This window comes from Bemisia tabaci, chromosome 7 (genome assembly GCF_918797505.1).
Source record: "Bemisia tabaci chromosome 7, PGI_BMITA_v3".
NCBI lineage: Eukaryota > Metazoa > Arthropoda > Insecta > Hemiptera > Aleyrodidae > Bemisia > Bemisia tabaci.
This window is the reverse complement of record NC_092799.1, coordinates 46,264,413-46,283,916: the sequence shown is the minus strand read 5'-3', so window position 1 is coordinate 46,283,916 and position 19,504 is coordinate 46,264,413. Positions and strand designations below refer to the sequence as shown.

Here is a 19,504-nt window from a genome sequence, read left to right as displayed (position 1 = left end):
AAACGCACGATTTCAGCGTAAAATCGGGTTTTTTGTATAAAATCGTGGTCTAAGTCGAAAAACCAGAATTTCACCACAAAATTGACCGTTGGCACCATTTAAAATGGTTGAAATTAGCCCAAAATTTGGCAAAAACGTTTTTTTACCAAACGTCATCGATTGCCGCCTGGGGAGCGCAACATTTCAGACTTTCATTTTTTTTGACGCACCCTAAGGGACCATGCCTAAATCCACCTTTGATGCAAGAAAAAAATTGTGGTCTCCTATCAAGTACATCCGAATCTGTAGATAGTTCCCTTATACTCCGGGAAAAATCAGCAAAATTGAGTTGTGATTGAGAGAATTTTCTAAAATTCTTGGAAACAAGAATCATGCTGGCACTGCCATTTCTCTCAAATGGGATCTTAGACTGCCACATTAACTACAGAGCTTTGAAAGTTTACTTTAAATGAAAATATTCATAATTGTATCCTCCTAGTTCAGTGCAGAGGAAGTAATGTTTCAATTCTGAATTTTTTATAAATAATGTTACTTTACAGTTACAAGTAAGTTCAGACTCATCAATGATTTTTTCAAGTTAGTAGCAATGGAAGTGGTAAATTGGTTTTGTCCATCTGATAATATGTAAAGCAATCTCACATAAGCAGTGTGGGCAGTCTGCCTCACATAAGATAAATCACCAGTAATAGATTTAAACAAATATAAATTAGTATCTAACGTCTAAGAGCGCAACTCAACATCTTAACTAATGTGCGATAATTGCCACTAGATCAACTGCATGTCATCACATGACTTTATTGCAGATGTAATTTATGTACTTACCTCATTGAAATCTTACTAAGTTAATTTTGACTGGTCTGTTACTTACAGCAATCAAATGATGAAGCTAGCAAAGTTCTTCGAGACATTTTCACTTTTGAAAAATACAGGTCAGTAATTTTTTTGATTGTCACAAATCTATGTCCCACAGATCTGCACTGTTTGAAAATGCCCTTGCATACTATTTTACTCGCTAACAAATCAAGATCTTGGTTTGAAATCTGTTCTAATTTTTTTTTACTATTCCTCAATCATTGTGTATAAATTTTGAATCACGGTCATGTTGATTTGTTTTCTTTCAAACATTTCCATGGAAGAACATCATATTAAGTAGATATTTTCTAATGCAATTAATTAGGAAATGAACCAGTTGACAACGGTAAAGGGCTGGCCTGGTTTTTAGTGTAATTTCTGAAGGAAACACATTGTTGCGTTCTCCCTCTTTGTAGGACCTGGACATAGGATCATGTGAAGAGTACTGATCTTGTTCTTATTGAGTACTTTTCAGACTTAGGCATTCAAGAATTATTTAAACCAGAATGAAAAACTGATGCAAAGGTTAGACACAAACAACTAAACTAGTTTCAGATTTCCTTTTCACTCTAGAGTTGTATGATGTAAGGAAAGAAGTTTCTTTGGGTGGAATCTGCATCTCAATATACTTGCTATAGTAGGATAAAAACAAAAAACAGTGGAAATAAGGTTAAAAACACACAAATAACACGAGACGCTTTGGTGTCTTACGACACCATTATCAACTGCTAAAAAAGTAAAATAAAAATAAAAAAGAAATTAAATCAGATTAAACCAGCATAAATCGGCGTTACATGGTGATGGTATATTTTAGACTCTAAAAAAGTTTTTGTGTCAAAAAAATACCATTACCTTGTAATGCCGGTACATGCCGGTTTCTTTTGATTTTAATTTCTATTACATTTTTATTTTCCTCCTTTAGCAGTTGATAATGGTTTTGTAAGACACCTCAACGTCCTGCATTCTTTTGTGGTTTCTAGCATTGTTTCCTCTGTTTTTTGTTTTCATCCTACTATTTCCGTTTTGGGCTGCCTTTGTGTGTCTTTGCTTCTACCAACTTGATATCTGGGAATTCCTACATCACTGTCGTCCATTTTTGTTCTCATGCTGTGTTTTATAACTGCAGTTGCAAAAATTTTTAAAAGCACTCAACTAAAATATCTTGCCATGTTACAATGATTCAATACAAGGCTCTCTTCTTAATTGTGGATTAAAAGTTCAGAGGCTGAGTTTCAAAGGGAAAATAAAATGAAAACTCAAAATTTTCGTTTTATCACTATAATTAAATTTCCTTAAACTAATATTGCACCGTACACAATTTTTCTGTAAAAAATAAATAATCTTTTATGTTAAAGTATTTTTGTACAGTTTCATGGGTTTGCCGGGTATTTCATTTTACACAAGCTACGTACAAATTCAGTATTTTAATTTCATCAATTAATTTTTTGCATTTTATAGTAGATTGGAGGATAATTTATACTCTCTAAATTAAAAGAGTAACTGTTTATCAATTTTTAAAGGAAAAAGCAAGTCTTTTTGGGGACCTGCGTTGTATTACGATTGTGAAATGATTTTTGCATTTAATTTGCTTAAATTTTATCTAAAAAACTTGAAAAGTTTTAGGGCCAAAATGTCACATTTCCCCGGATCAATCATAAAGCAAGTGTGCGAGCAATTATATTTTCAAAGAAGCCTTAGTAGATAAGGTTTTTTTGCACCCATTGGTTGAACTTTCATATTCTTTGTCTCAATCTTTGGAAATTGCTCTCTCTTTCCCAAGATATTTTAGACGTGCTAAGCTTGACTAGATCAATAATATTGAGACAATTCTGGTTTTTCTTGTAATTTGATCAATCATTCTGAAATTCATTTTTAATTTGTTTTGTTGAATCATAAATCGGCTGCTTGCTCACATTTTTATAGGGAAAATAATTACAGTTTTATTTACAAATCAAGAAAGAATGTTCTTCTGCTGTAGTTTGAAGAAGTTTTCTTTCAATCATTTTCAATCTGCTGTTCATAATAGGGAAGAAAAAAAAGTTATGGTTTTGGTTCTTTTTATGTACATAATTACAAAAGCCTCGAGAAGAGGTCACACTGGCATGAGATTCGCAGTGGCCAGATTTTGAACTTTTTGGTTCAAAATCGCTTACGTATCATTTTCGAATTTCAGTCTATAATAAGTGTATTTACATCAGGTCTCTAAAATTAAAATTTGGAACTTAAATCAATGAATTAGAGGCTTCAAGACAGAATAAAAATGAAAGAAATAACAGCAGCTCAGAAAAATTGAATAATCATTCTAGACTGGATTTTTTGGATGTTTTCTGAGCTGAGTAAATTTTTCAGAGACATTCTACCTTTTTGAACATATTTGACAAATTCTGAATAGGTTAAAAATGTTTTCAGTTTTGAAACTTTCCGAATCAGCTGTCATATTGGCATAGAAAAAATTTGAACGTAGACATAAATTCTTCTATCGTGAGACCTATTGGTCCTATGATCATTTACTCTGCAGCTAGTATTATGAAAAGAGACTCATTTAGTGACAGTCTTTGATTCGTCTTTTTTATTTCATAATTTGGACTGCATTTTACTCATACTGAAAAGTTTTTCTAAGTGTTCGCCATAAATAATAATGTCTGTTGTTATAGTGTCGCGTCGGTATGGCTGTAGACCGAACACCATGTTCACAGGTGTTTTCCTCCATTCCTGGAGGCATGACTGGACTAGTACTTCTTGCGCTACTTCGCAATTCCTCGTGGAAATGATCACATAAGATATCACGTTGTGCTCTTAATCGAGCTTTTTTCTGTTTTATCCTGCATGAGATCATTAAAGCAAAGAAACCAAGAACTGCTATTCCAATTATGGCACCACTGACAAGTATTGCAGATTTGACTCCTGTAGAGAGTTTTTTAGTTTCATTGAAAAATTCTTGGTCACGCCGCTCTCCACCACTGTCAGCAAGGACTTTGGCATGAATGACATTACTCCTTGGTGCATCGTATTGCTCTGTATCTGACAGTAGAATGATGTCGTCAATCTCCTCAACAGATGGTTTTCTGTACGGGTAACGATTTGTACTTGTATACGATATAACAACATCTTCGTATGGCCTCTGAGGTTTATTGACTTGGCCAAAGAATCTCCAGCTGGAGTCAGTTTTTGGTGGGTTTTCTTTCTTTTCATTTATTTGTTCCAAAATATCAGTTCGAAGAGTAAATGATGGCATACTCTCAAAGACTTTTGGCTCGCGGTTGTTGTCTTTGTCATTAGCATTGCTGCCCTCAAATGTTTTTATTTCAGTCAGAGAAACTGTTGCTCTAGTTTGGTCTGTTTCACCCTTGCTCTTGATGTAATTCGACTCAAAAATAGGCGTAATTTGCGCAGCAACATCGTCTTCTGAGTTTTTACCAAAGTTTGACGCTGAGAATATTTCCGGCGGCCCAGGCTGGATTGTTGGCTCCAAATGTTGTCTGTGAGTGAAAATTTCCGATAAATGGAGTTGACTGGATCCTCGTTCTCGGTGTTTGATCAAATCATCTAGTGACATGTTTCTCAACCTCAATATCCGTGATAGTCGAGCTGAACCTGAATCTGTTTTGATCAAGTCTAGAATTTCATCCTTGACCCCATGAATATTAGCTGCTTTGAAACGTAATTCCTGTGTATCTTGTTGATCAGTAAAATCATCGCCCATCATAGGTTTCATCATTTTGAGGAGTTCCTCATCCGAAACCATGAATTCATACTCATCAGCGGTAGAGTATTTTGGTCGGTCTGTAATTATTTCCAGCTGACTGATCTTGGGTGTTGTTGAAGTCGTCACTAAAATTGTGTCAGGGCCTCTCGTCCGTTGCCTCTTACGAGGCGTGAAGCTGTGCGGCTTTTTAGAACTTGGAAGTACGGGCTGAGGAACACTTTCGTAATGTGAATCGTCCAATTCTATTTCATCCGCAGGCGATTTATTTGGGATGAATGGCACGTCTGTGCTTTCTTCTGCTCGCACAGTATCCTTCGATTGTTTTTGGAGTGTTTGTCTAAGAATTTCTTGTTGGGCTGACACATGGTGTAAACCAAATCTACCTGGTTTGGGAGTAGTTTCCTCAATAATGCTTTCTGGGAATGAAGTTGTGTATCGAGCTTTATTCTGCTTAGCTTTGGTAGTTTCTTCTCCCTCGTAGTTTGTGAAAACTCCATCATTTCCATATGCAGATAAAGATTTGTGGCCTGGCTCGGATTCATAGTTCTCACTCTGCTCTATTTCTGATTGATCTGGAGTCTGTGGAGTGGGCTTGATTTCTGTCAAGTGCTGACGATAAGTATTTTTGCCTCTAGCGCCTCCTCTGTATTTTTCACTTAGGTTTTCTTTATTATCAGATTCTTGAGTCGGAACAGTTTCTGTTGTGTTTTTAGACGGACGTGGACGCACCCGCTTTCTAATCACAGCGGAGGTAGGTGGCAAACGCTTCGAATGGTTAAAAGGTGTTTTTCGTGTGGTTGTATCTGCAGCAGGTGCTTTCGTCGTTTGCACATCTACGTAGCCCACTGTTTCAGATTCGGTGGTTGTAGTTTGTTGAACATTTGTCGGGACAAATGGTTTCTCCTCATTATTTTCCAATGAAGGCACATGGATGCTTTGTTTTCCTTTCTCATGGGTAGGTGCAGATGGTGGCTGTGGTGGTGCCTTTTTCTGGTTAGCAAAAGATTGTTGATGGGTGCTTTGCGTTGGTAGAGTAATAGGTGTCAATGGTAGTTCTGGCTTCTGCGGAAGACGGAAAGGCGCTGGTTCTGCTTGTCTCTGGAATTGTGTATTAGGGAGCTGTTTTTGTGAAGACGGCAGGAAAGGAGCTGGAGGGAATTTCGCCTTCGGATACTGGATTGGTGGCAATTGCACTTTACTCACAGGTAATTTAGTTGCTTGTACTTCATCTTCAAATACTGGTGGGACTGGAGGCTCAAAAAGTACCGGTGAAGTAAGGAGAGTAGGATCAACAAGCTGATGATTAAATTGTTCGATTGATTGCGGTCGGAACTTACTGTGTAGATCATCCAGGTCATTGTATTGTGGTTTTGCAGAATTCGTTTCAAGATCTGACACAATTACACTTGCATGAGCAGGGAATTGGTGGTTTTGACTTGCGATTTGTTTGAGTATGTTTTGTTGTGGGACACTGGGGACCCTGCTGTTCACTAATGGAGGAGCGTTGAAACCATCAGGTTTTATACTCTTGTGGAATCCTTCGCTGCTGAGGTTTGGTGGCGGTCCTTTGGGCCTATGACTGTTATCATGGAAGTTTTGATTTGCTTGGTAACCAGGCGGAGGCTTTTGGTATTGGTTATTTTCAGGTCGGTTATGACTTAAAAGATTTTCATTGTGAAGTTTGTGAGGGAAACCAGATGGCTTGTAAGTTGTACTTTGAGGTTCTGTATCTTTGGTCCCAATAGGTTTAGGTTTAGAATTTTGCACTGGGCCTTGTTGTACATTGAAAAGTGGTTTCTGGTGAGATTGGAAACCACTTGGTCTCTCTTGATCTGGTTTTCCCTCTTTCTGTCCTTGTGAAAATGAGCCATGATTAGGTTTGGGAGGACCATAACCTGGACCGTAACCAGAATTGCTAATTTCTGGCACTTTGCTTGGTGGCGGTTGGTTTCCAAAAGAATTGCTGTTTGTATTTAAAAATTTTGGCGGTACTTTGGTGGTGCTTTGTTGGTACCTTTCATCGGTATTATCTTGAATTTTCAATGGTGAGGATCCGGTCGGCTTCAAAGCTTTTTCAGTCTGCACTTTAAGCTGTTCTTGTTGTTTTTGTCTATTCTGTTGAGTGCCATTAATACCAGGATCATTGCCATAAAATTTTTGGTATTGTTGAAAACCATCATATCCGATTGGTCTAAACGGAATATTCTGGAAAACTGGACCAGGCTCTCTAACTTTATCTACTTCTGGATGTTTTGGAGTCTGCTGCTGGGGTTGCTGCTTACCAGATATTGGTCGGTTTGTGGGACCAAAATTTTGATAATCTTTGAACTTTTGCTCAACATTTGTATTTTCTTTAGGTTTCTGTTCAGGCGCTGGAAAATCTCTTGGTCTCTGCTCAGTCGCGTATTCTTTCTGCTTCTGTCCACCACTAATGTAATCTCTATGTAGCTGCTCTCCTGAGAGATAATCCTTTGGCTTCTGCTCCACAGGATAGACTTTTATCCTTTGCTCATGATGTTCTTTAGGTTTCGGCTCCAACGTGTTTTCTTTCGGCCTTTGCTCTACGTTGATTGGTCTCTGCTCTAATGGATATTGAACCGTCGCTTTAGTTGGCGCTGGCTTTTGAACAGCCTGCTTCCCAGGTTTCAAATCATCTCCTGCATTATAGGGAACTTTTTCACGATTACTCTGCTCAGCGAATTGTTTCCGATCTCTCTCCAGCTCTCTCTTGAAATTAAACTTATCGCCTCGCCACCTGAACCTTTCGGCTGCTCCGGGGCGTAACGCTCAGGAGTTTGCTCACCATCATACTGTTTATGGTTCTCCGGCAACCCCCTTGCATTCTCGTTCTTTGGTGCCTCAGTTGTCTCTTGAGAGTTAATGTTCTCTATTGGAATCTTGGTGCGGTTCTTCGGTCGCTTCCTTCGTCGGGGTCTAGGTGCAGGTGTTTGTGGCTCCTCAGATGCCTCCTCTAGCACAGGAGGCTGTTGCTCTTGAGGAACCTGAGGGTCCTGGATTTCAGGGGTGTCTACTGGTGCCTCAGTGCTGGGGCGGGCCCATGGTCGTCGTCGCCTCTTGCCTGGACGCCGACGAGGGTAAGTCTCACTCTGTTCTTCTTGTGCTGCAACAGGAACTTTTTCTGGTTCCTCGCTTGCGCTTGGAGGGGGTGTTGGATAAGCGTCTGCTTCCGCGGAGTTTGGTGTTGTTGTCCTGGGGCGTTTCCTCATTCGGCGTCGCCTCTTCCGACCCTTTTTCCGGCGTCGTCTCATACCAGGCTCTTCCTCTCCGTTCCCTGTTTCATCTTGTTTCACGACTGTGGAGACAACCTCGGAACCGGCTGTCTCGATGTCATCAGCGTCTTCTTCTATGATCTCGTCCTCCGAACCATCATCAGGACCGTCGATCCATTCCTGCATCAGACCAGAAACAAAGTGCGATTAGTGGTATGGAATAATGGTCAAAAAATAGGAAAAATTAGAAATATTATCAGTAAGTTTCAAAATTCTTCATCTGTGTCATTCAAGTATATCTCCTTGCTAATATCTCTTAATTCCATTTCCATATCAGTTGAACCAATAGATAAAATATTGAACCTCCTGAATAGTTTCTTATGCTTCTTTTCTCATCAGATAACTCAGATGCAAAAAATTAAAGACACATCTTGAGTGGTGTAATTGAAACTACGAAAAGAAGATGTCTAATTTCAATGATTAAACTGACCCTAATCTTTGATAGGGTTATGCATGTTGCAATTTTTCTGCAGCTCTGGCTATATTGTTTGGAAAGTTACGCTGATTTTTAAAAACTTTTGTCCTCCTTCTTTCATAAAAACAATAAAAAGAAGTTCAACATTTTCACTTTCAGAAATTTGAAGAAATAATATTTGGGGGGCGGGAGAAGTGCATAGAAAATAGCCCAGAAAACTTGAATTCTTCTAATGCTATCATATTTGGTAATTCTAATTTGATTTCATAATTTACGTCCAGTCTGGTTAAGGCTGAAGCAAAGGCTTTAACCCTGAAATACAATAAATTTTAATTTCTACTGGAGGAATCAAGTTACAGTAGGAAATGTAACTTCTGTATGATCTCAGAAGCAAAAAAAGAAAAGAAAAACACCGTAAACAGACTACCCAGTCTAATTGAAGTTCTCTGCGTAATGAACCCAACATCACTATTTTTCATACTTGCATTTCAAGCAATCAATACATTCTAAAATTATTTGTCCCATATGCTGAAATCTTTGAATCGATTTTTTTAATAGTGGTTGTCGCAAAGCCATCCTCATAAATCAGCTCTACTACCTACGAACTTGTAATTGAGCATGGCGTAGCCTTCAATTCTGGAGTATGCAACATTACCAGTCATTCAAGTGACTCATCTTTCTGATTTTTGGTTTTGAACGTCGAAAATTTCCTGTTTCATTTTACTTTTCCGATTAGGCCTCATCATCGTTTCTGCCAAGAATTGTTTACTAGGACTTTTTTCCGCCCTTCCAACAATTTTCTTTGAAAGTTTCGCGTAAAAAGTCGAGCCGTACTCTCTTGAAAAAATAAAGTATGAGTGGAAATTTTCGAACATCGGAATCGGGATTCGTGGTCCGGTAGTTTTACCAACGATATCGTCCACGGTATAACCCAAGTATCACATGTTGCAGCAAATTGAAACTAAATGGTGAAATTATGGGTGCTGTATGGCAGTGTCATGGATGTTGTCTATTCACCAATTGAAGGGGCTCCTCTGATTGAATTTATTGCAAACAAATTGGAATTTATTGCAAACAAATTGGAATGTGTTGCAATTCTGTTTGAATTGCAAATCGCCTACCAGCGTACCCCTGGTAAAAATTTGCGATAAGAGCCGCGTTTCAAAATACCATAGGAATTCTTATAGCTGGTTAAAGAAGGCTACAAAAAATCATATAGCTGGCTGTAGAATGCGGAAAAAATCATAGGCCGGGCTATACGAAGCGATAAAAAATTATGCAGTTGGGCCATAGTTCCTATCGTCGGGCTTTACACTCTATCGCCTGGCTGTTGCTTTTTCGCCATCGATTATAAAAGGCTATAAGAAATTGTGTAGAAATTCGTGTGCTTTGGAAATCATTAAGTTTGATACGGAACCACCTCAATATTTACAAAACACACGTTATATTTTCCTTTAATACATATTTTTTTTTATCAATTAAAATGAGAATAATCCATACAGGATGTGCAAACACTTCAAAATCATGAGTTGAAAACGCTGGCTCCGCCAGATTAAATACTAGAGCCTAACACAAAGCGGAGCGGCGATGCACTGGCGCCTACAAACCTAACAAGCATTGCGCAACGCGTGAAGTATCCCTGTTAGGTTTGTAGGCGCCAATGCGCGTTTCGCGCCGGCTGCTCGCCTGCCACGGCGCTTGAAGCAACTATTTCACACCAGAAGTATTGCACAGTATCATACGAAACTGAAGGCGCTCTAATATATTAGGAATGACAGGCATCCATTTTGCGAGCTTTTTGCGAAAATTTTGGAACACAGATTCTACTGCCAATTTTTACCAGGGACCTCTTTCTCACGTGGAACATATTTTATCGATCGTCAAATATTGTCATTACTTTACCAAATAATGTTAAAATATTGCAATTTTATGGTGGGAAAATGCAACTTGATTCCATTAATTGCGAAGTAATTCCAATATTTTCGTTGCAGTGTCATACTTGGGGGCATAACCTTTCCTGGGAAAAGGATCCATACTACTAGAAAATTCGAAACTGAGGAATCACATGGTACTTCTGTCTAGAGAAGTGTTTTACGAATATTTCTTCACAACTCAAATCCTATTTTCCTCCAAATTCGACCGAAATCTCTCTCCTGGAAAACGAGCTTCTATGCACTGAGATCCCTTTTCTCTGAGCAGATATAGTATGAGTTGTCTCATTTCCTTGCATTTCTCATTCGGGTGCTTATTTTTTACTTTTTTCATTCTTTCTAACTGCCCTTGTCCCCTCTAAGTATCAAAAACCGTCAATGACTTTGCCTTGTGAAATCTAACTTGCTCGCTTAACATCAAGTGCAGTGCATCGCCTTTTAAAGTCACACACCAGGCGAAAATAATTCATCCGTGCGAATTCACCACTCCTTTCGCCTAGCCATTGTCTGATCGTAATCTCCACCTCGTCTGCCCATTTTAAACGATCCTCCATTCGAAAAAATCGAACTCTACGCCGCACACTAAACCGAGTCAATGGAGTCGGACAAACTCTGGAAACTTTGAAAGCTTACATTTTCGAAAATATGAAACAAAAAAGTTTCTTAGTGGTTTTATTGAGTTTTTCGTAAAATTTCCTCTTAGAAGCACTCCTTGAAATTGAATTTGTGACGAAATAAACATCAAAATTTGAAATTTTAGCCAAAAATTTTATGTCCGACCTCCTCTATTAGCTCGTTTCTCTGTGCGCCGTCAGCTGAGCAGTAACTTGTTGCGAGCCAAAACAATCCGCAAAAGGTCCGTCGAGCGGTGAGCCATCGCGGTTCACCAGCTTGGCGCTCGACTGTTAATGTGCGTTTGCAGTGAAAACGAAGAGACAGTTAATTGTTAGAGATCTGGACTTGTATTTCCAGCCGCGGTAAGTGCCCGCTCGCCGCCGCAGGGTTAAAAAGTGAAGTGCGGTGACCCAGTGCGGCCGGCTAACTCGCCACTGGGGCACTTTACAAGCGCAACCGCCTTGTCGGCTGCCAAGTCGTGCACGTGCCTTAGAAAGCTGCGAATGGTCGTGGAATCGCAAAATCTTCGAATCGTATTCTCATAGGTTTTTACTGATTATAAACCATTTGAACTAAAAAACAAAAATAGGTACCTTTGTAAAAAAATTTGCAACTGACCCGTCGGGTAAAAATATGGGCTGTGGTTTCAAAAAATAACTCTAATCCTGCAGGGGAGCTCTGGGTGTAAGCTGTAGAGTGTCGAGTATATTTTGGTCGAATTCAGCAGAAAGGAACCAAACCATGTCAGGTTGGACCCGAGAAAGAAAACCTTTTAGGTTTGACCTCAATTTTTACGGATGAAGTACAACCCCTATTTTCACATTCAGAATATTTTTGTCTCGATTTTGCATTTTCGGCGGGAGAAAATTCACGACCAGTTAGACCCAAATTTACCTCTAACTCTTTTTTTCTTCAAAATGTGACTTGGTTCCCCTCTGATTGATTCGGTCCATTCACTCTTTGCACCCCTCCTTCTCTGAAATTCTGACTTTTAGAAAAAATTAACAAGTAGAGATGGAGTTGTAGTTAATTAGCCAATAGTTAAAACTGTGAGAGGCTACGCAAATATCTTTCAGAGCTGCGATTTTTAAGGGACCGTACCCTTATCGCTTTGTTACGTAGATTATAATTCAGGTTTTTTTTTTTTTTTTTTTTTTTTTTTTTGTAAGAGGTGGTGGTGGGGGGAGGGGAGTCAAAATTTGCAGAATACCTCTAAAAGCCTCGAAAAATGCCGGAAAATTGTCTCTTTCTGCATCCTCATATTCTTGGTCTATTATTTTGTTTATCATTTGCAACCATTGATAATGTAATGTTTGCGACCATTTCCGATCCTATGGGAGCATAAAACCCAAGGAAAAAATGAGAAATGGGATCCTTCCTCCCTGTAAAGGTAGTCGAGCGACATATAATTGATTTTTTTTCGGAAGTTCACTCAGGCATCGATGGCTCAGCTCATTCCGAGAGGAAGAAAGTGAGCAAGGACCGGCGATTGTTGACATCAACATGCATGAATGAACGGTCGGTGGACGGTGGACAGTGGCCGGTCCAGAGCCGGCGGATCTAGGTTAACGGCCGGCGTAATCCGCGTTAGCCGCGAAAGAAATCGAAGCCGGTCTTACTTTTTAACGCTCGCACTTAACCGTTCGTGACCTTGAAAAAATTATGGCCCTTGGCCTCACCACGCGACGCGTCATCTCGATTTCTGCCCCGTGGGTCTCCCGGCTACGTCAGAAGCGCGTCAGCCCGTCTCGTTAAAAGTCGTTGCTCGGTTGTGGTGAAGAGGGGGAAAAGGGGGAGGGGAGGGTGAGATCACTTGCTGTCGAGTCGGGTGCTCAATCTCTTCTTTCGGCCGAAATGCCGAAGTCTTTTTCCAGCGACGTTTGCTGCTTAGACCTCTTGGATGCTCCTGATAGGAATTGAATTATAGTGAGAACGAAAACACACCAACTCGGAAAGATGAAAGTAACCGAGACACACACAAAACTGCACAGTAGATAAAGAAATTAGTCCGAGAAAACTATTTTCGGTGCCGAAAGACGAGCATTTAGGGACACTTAAAAAGTTCAAGTTGGAACAGATGCGCTAACTTCAATGATCTCCATAAAAATTGACCACCTTTGCTGAAAATTGAGCATTTTACGAGTTACCGAGTTGGTGTGTTTTCGATCTCACTGATTCCATTCTCGAATAGGATATTGTTGCTGCTGGTGGATGCTTTTTGGCCCACCTCGAAAACTGAAGGCGAAATATTAGTGAACGTAATCTCTTTATCCCTCCGTATCAGTGGCGTTTCATCCAAATTTTTAGTCAGATAACGTCACGAAGAACTTTAATACTCATGGAAGGTATGGACCCTGGTAAAAATTGGTGATAAGAGCTGCGTTTCAAAATACCATAGGAATTCTTATAGCCGGCTAAAGAAGGCTACAGAAAATCATATAGCTGGCTGTAGTATGCGGAGAAAATCATACGGCCAGGCTATACGAAGCGATAAAACATTATACAGCCGAGCTATAGTTCCTATCGTCGGGCTTTACACTCTATCGCCTGGCTGTTGCTTTTTCGCCATCGATTATAAAAGGCTATATGAAATTGTGTAGAAATTCGTGTGCTTTGGAAATCATTAAGTTTGATACGGAACCACCTTAATATTTACAAAACACACGTTATATTTTCCTTTAATACATATTTTTTTTCATCAATTAAAACGAGAATAGTCCATACAGGATGTGCAAACATTTCAAAATCATGAGTTGAATAACGCTGACTCCGCCAGATTAAATATTAGAGCCTAACACAAAGCGGAGCGGCGACGCACTGGCGCCTACAAACCTAACAGGGATACTTCACGCATTGCGCAACGCGTGAAGTATCCCTGTTAGGTTTGTAGGCGCCAATGCGCGTTCCGCGCTGGCTGCCCGCCTGCCGCACCGCAGCGTGCCACGGCGCTTGAAGCAACTATTTCACACCAGAGGTATTGCACAGTATCATACGAAACTGAGGGCGCTCTAATATATTAGGAATGGCAGGCATCCATCAAAAGTACGGAGCTTTCCTCGCAAAATAAATCAAGATACTACGGCCCAAAAAGAGAGCAGTGGTCCAAAAACTCACTAAGTCCTTGCATCCGTAATTAGTGACGTTTAGCATACACTTTATCGCCAGGCTGTGAGTTGCTTAATCGCCATCGGCTATAAAAGGCTGTAAGAAATTGTGTAGCCGGGCTATAGAAGCTATTGGAAATCTTACAGCCGGCCGTAGGTCTATGGTATTTTGGAACACAGATTCTACTGCCAATTTTTACCAGGGAACGCAGGTGTATGCTAGTCTGGAAACAAGTAGATCCCACCTACAAAGCCAACAATTTGTAGCCACACTCGGAGAGTTAGTACCTAACTATTGCCATGGAAAGCTTTATCGTTTCGAGTTTTTAAAGGATAATTGAAGGCTGTGCTGTTCGGAGGAATGTAGAATGAATGTAGGATGTATGTACCTATACTATACTCCCCTCTCGAGGCTTCGAGTCTTAGAATTTTGACCTTTTTTTAGGCATCTAGGCTCAAGGTCACCTTTGCTTCTGCTCATTTTTCCCCTTTAAGAGCTATATGACATGGCACCATTGGAACCCTGCTTTGGTGTGTGAGGACGCCTGAACTCCTGAAGAGAGTTTATAAAAACTTATACTTAAATAAAAAATTATTTTGCATCCCAAGTTACAAGGCTGAACGATTAGAAAATGTTCATTCAGGTCGAATTATGTCGCTATAGTCGTACTCCTACTTTAACTCTTAACTATTTGGACGTGTAGCACCTTTGAGAGCGAAGTCCATTTGCAAGCGATACCAATTTTGCATGGATTTCTGTTCACATTACGATCCAGGATTTAGAAATCACAATTGCAGGACTCAAATATTTCGATTGTGTAGCGTGATCGCAGATGAATGAAGATTTTTTGGTTGAAAATGATCGGCGACACCATCGTTGACTTTCGCTCGCAAGCAAAGCTAATGAGACATTATAATCACTCATTATGATCAATCAGTCGGAATGTCTTCATTTAGGAACATACGACCAATTTGTTACGAAGGAAGTTGTAAAACCTACTATTAAAGTGCCCTGTCGTACAAGAAGAGCTCGGATTTAAAGAGGAACGAAGCAAATCGGCTTTTAGGCTCAAGCTATTCGAAGAGTGACTTAATCCGGATCAAAAATGTATCCGATCCGCTCTTGAATGTGCGATTTCTAATCGATGCTTGCTTCTCAATTTCATTTCCGCTCACGATCTGCTAATTTCGCCGTACAATAAGAGAGATCTCCCTTGTACGGAACGCAACTTAATAGAATTAGTCTGAATTGCGTCAGTAGAATTTACATGCTTAGGACTAGGATCCCGTTTTGAAAAGTTACTAGACGCAGCCCACATTTCAAGAGGGAAAGATCCGAGTATATAATTTCATTCTCACTAATAGATTTACCAGAATGCACTAAGCTAAAGCTGCGCCATAGCACCTAAAAAAGCATACACTTATATTTAGGCGTGTGATGTTACAGATTTCCGGTTGTATCTAATTTTTTTGAATCACGAATCGTCTCTTTTTTTGTTCCGAGCCCCACGGGATTCATTAAGATCATTCTTTGAAAATTTCGCACCTAAACGTCAAAGTTAGTTTTCCCAAAGAGGGTAAAAAAACAAAATTAAAGCAAAGAACGACTTATTAAAACAGGACGAATGACACTCTACGTACATATCATGCTCGGATACCTAATGTTGTTTCTGTTTTGAGGGCCGTCAACGTTTGTATCACATTTAAACAATGCATTTCTCGGAAAACTGTCAATGTCGCGTTAAAAATCAGTAATGGTTTACTTCTTCAGCAGAATAGGCAATGCTGTAATTAAGTTCTGGTGTACGAGAAGGAGTCGCATGTAACGGATACTGAACGAATTTCATTATAACTCCTGGATGCAACTATTCGAGCTCCACTGATGTCCGTGTTGCATACGCACGGAATCGAAGGCGTTTTGACTGTCCAGGCATTCGCCACTTCTCACTTCAACCTGCGGGTGAAGTGGTTTGAGCATGGGCAGTCAAAATGCCTTCTTCTCCGTGTGTATGCAACATGGACATCCATGGAGCCCGAATAGTTGCATCCAGGAGTAAAAATAAAATTTTTAAAGTGTTTGTCTCGCTCAGCACCAACTGAGGAAAGGCGCTCGATTCTCTTGCACCGTAACTTATTTCCAGCGTCGCATAATGTGCCGATGAAACAAAGTACTACTTATTTTATCTCCGTATTAGACTCGATACCCAGGACAAATTTTAACGACAATCTTCACGTTGAAATTAATTTTCCTTGACTATGAATCTGTGACAGAAAAAAGGAGGGGTACAGGGGTCATCCTTGGGCCCATCCTGGATTCCCACGTAACCCTACAATTTTTCCTCATTGAAAACCCATATCTTTATCATTATTTGGCCATCTTTGGACGGCATCCGGGTACAGAAGTGACCAAAATTAGCCGTCAGATCACGTTAAGGCCACTCTTAGATCCGGATAGGGTCCAAAAATGGCCCAATGATTCATTCCACTAAATATAAATCTTTAATGAGTAAAAAATCGTGGAGTTGTGGGAATCCAGGGAGAGCCCCAAAACGGCTCGTATTATACCCCTCTTTTGAACTCAAAGCTATATTCCAAACTAATTTTTATTTTTCCAAAATGCGACGTAGTGCGTTTCAGTCAAACTCAGTCCATTTTAAAATAGACTGAAACTGAGTTTTACTGTATTTGAATCTGAGGTTTCTGTGGTACGAACCTGATCACCGGTGAGAGATGCGGCCTCTGGAAGTAGTTCATACTCGTCAATATCGGTGGATGTCTCGATGGCAGTATCGTTGGGTTTGGACTTGGAGATGGTTGCGGCGGTGGTAGCGTTGGTCGAGCTCGGGGTTGTGCTACTGTCGCAGAGGCATGGCCCGCTCAACACAGAGACGATCACCAGGCCCGCGACCCATAAGGGCCCCATGCCGGGCGCAACCCTGTAACAAAGTAAAAAAGGCCTCGTGAGAAGAAAGAATTACTCAGAACAAAAAGTATCATAGAACGCAAAAAATAATTATATTAGACAATTTTCTGCATGATATAAGCTACCTTTTCGTATCTAAGGCCGGAGAAAAGCAGAAATAACTGGAATTCATCAAGGCATGAAAAATTTTAGGAAAGATCAGGGAATCTCCCCCAGAAAACAGGACTCTTTCCTCTACCGGTTTGAGACTGTGGAGGACTGGGGATGAACAGAAATAACCGGGATTCATCATGTAAAATTTCAGGGACTCTTTTCCAGGAACCAGGAATTTTTTCTTCTATACCGCTTTGAGGCTGTGGTGGAAAACCGCTTGACACGACGGAATGGGAAAAAGCGGGAAAATCATCGTCGGAAAGAGGCTGGAAGACGCGCGTTTGCCGTTTGCCGTTGCGACGTTTAAAAATTTCCGCCGCCATTTTATTTTTTTCACAGAGAAATTGTTCAACAGAGCTGTCCGAAAATTTCACTGTATTTTTTTTGTGCTGCCGATAAAATGCAGTGAAATTTTCAAACAGATTCAACGAACAATTTCTCCGTAGAAAAATAAAATGGCGGCGAAAATTGTCAAACACTGGGGGGAAAAAAAACACATTGGATCTAGAGTCCAGACTCTTGAAAACATTGACAAGAAAAAATACTCTTGATTCAATCAGATTTAAGCTTAAATCAAAAGGAAATCCGCTCAAATTAAGAGGCTTGGTTCTTGATTTAAGTAAAAATCCGATTGAATCAAGAATATTTTTTCTTGTCGATGTTTTTAAGAGTCTGGACTCCAGATCCAATGTGTTTTTTTTTTCCAGTGAACGTCGCATGGCGCTTGTGACACTTTGGCCGGAAGGTGACGATTTCTTCTGAAATCAAGTCACTTTTTTCCAGTGGCTCACAACTCCCGACTTTTACATCACATTCGGAGCGTTCCGAGGAGCGAAAATTGAGGCGGGGCTAAATTCCGGGTTGCCGGAAGCGCGCACGACATGTGCGGTGAGTTATCGGGTGTGTTACGTGTTATTACGGTTTCTTTCGGGAGTGCGATCAGCGACCGTTGCACGGTCCGCTGCCGCCGCAACGTTTTCGCGGATCCAGCCGAGATTTTATCCGATTCCCGTGTCCGTGCCCGTGTCCTCACACCCCCCTCCCCCCCACACGAAACCGATGCGACGCCAGGTTTCGCGGAAGGCGTAAATTTTACCGTTTCAACCCGAAAAGTTACGAGTGAACTTTTTAGTGGGATGAAATTCTAGCATCAAGGCCTTTGGCCGGATTGACAGGGTCGCTATAGTCAGGGAATACCGGGAAACCTCGGAAATGTCGAGAGACTCTACAAAGTCAGGAAAAACCTGGAAATGTCGGGGAAAATGGCGGAAATTTCAGGGAAAAATCGTCAAGTCGTGTGAGGTTATTTGCTTTCTCGAGGGGGTTTGACGTTTTAAACAACAAATTTTGTTTAAAAAATATTTCTAACCATGTATTTTGAACAATCTGGCATTTGCTCAATTGTCAGGGAATTTAACCAAAATATGTCAGGGAAACCAGGAAAATGCCAGGGAATTTTATCTTGTAAATTCTGTGGCAACCCTACATTGATGTTCAGGGCACCAAATTGCATAATTATGGCGCAATGGGCCTGTTGCAAACTTTTGCTAGAGCAGAATGAAGAGTTGTTTCCTATAGATAATGCCTCAAAAATCACGATGAGCGCATCGGCAAAGTCTGAAATGCACTCATAACTTCACAATCTGCGTAAGAAATTTGCGTTATTTTGAGCTTCCCGCTTCAAAAACGATACTACTGCACAGGTGAACATTTTGTTAGCGGAGTCGCTCCATCGTCGGCAATATTCATCATGGCCGACGCTTGCGCAGTTCCTCGCGTAATTCGAGGAGAGTTCAAGGTCAATTAAGGCGGGCGAGGAAAATATGAACGTAAACACGCCGATTGTTATATGGTTTAATCCTGTTCAAGTGTTATCTCGTCCCATCACACGTGTTTTGGCGGACTGGCGTCGGCCATGATGAGTATTGTCGCCAATGGAACGACTCCTCTAACAAAATGTTCACCTGTACCGTAGTATCGTTTTTGAAGCGGGAAGCTCAAAAAACCGCAAATTTCTTACGCAGATTGTGAAGTTATGAGTGCATTTCAGACTTTGCCGATGCGCTCATCGTGATTTTTGAGGCATTATCTGTAGGAAACAACTCTTAGTTTTGCTCTAGCAAAAGTTTGCAACAGGCCCATTAATAGGATGGCTGAAATAGTGCTGAATCCAAGCTATTGTGAGGTAAAATTAAAGCAAGAAAAAAAACATTAAATGATAGTCACGATAGGAATCTGATGAGTTTCAGTGCGATTTCAGCGTCAAGAGAGATTTGAATGTACATTCGAAGCCCTGTTATGCTTGTATTCTTATGGGTCTAAGGGCTCATGTCTTGATGCACATAGTTCCGTTTGGCAGAAGTACGTTCATGTTGATGTCCGTCAAATCATGATTCGGAATATTCCTCACGGTGTTTTTGCAAGGTCCCGTTGAAAATTAACGTCCCTCATTTGGAATCAAGGCTGAGTTTTTAAACGCGGGCCAATGTGATCGAGTCGAATAGCCAAGGCGATC

General features: G+C 40.4%; 2 protein-coding genes across 2 annotated transcripts in view; one reads left to right on the top strand and one right to left on the bottom strand.

Moving 5' to 3' along the window:
- The window catches only part of Setd3 (SET domain containing 3), a 140,445-nt gene that overhangs the window by 10,796 nt on the left and 110,145 nt on the right, over window positions 1-19,504 (top strand). The window contains exon 6 of the mRNA XM_072302497.1: window positions 871-929. Coding sequence (XP_072158598.1) covers window positions 871-929 — 59 coding nt within the window. The remainder of the gene's footprint in view (window positions 1-870; window positions 930-19,504) is intronic.
- Window positions 3,418-19,504, bottom strand: part of LOC109041718 (uncharacterized) — a 109,405-nt gene continuing 93,318 nt past the window's right edge. Inside the window, exons 2-4 of the mRNA XM_072302492.1 lie at window positions 16,627-16,849; window positions 7,665-7,968; window positions 3,418-7,344 (exon numbers count right to left, since the gene is read on the bottom strand). Of these exons, the coding sequence (XP_072158593.1) occupies window positions 3,446-7,344; window positions 7,665-7,968; window positions 16,627-16,849 (4,426 nt within the window). The 3' untranslated portion in view covers window positions 3,418-3,445. The remainder of the gene's footprint in view (window positions 7,345-7,664; window positions 7,969-16,626; window positions 16,850-19,504) is intronic.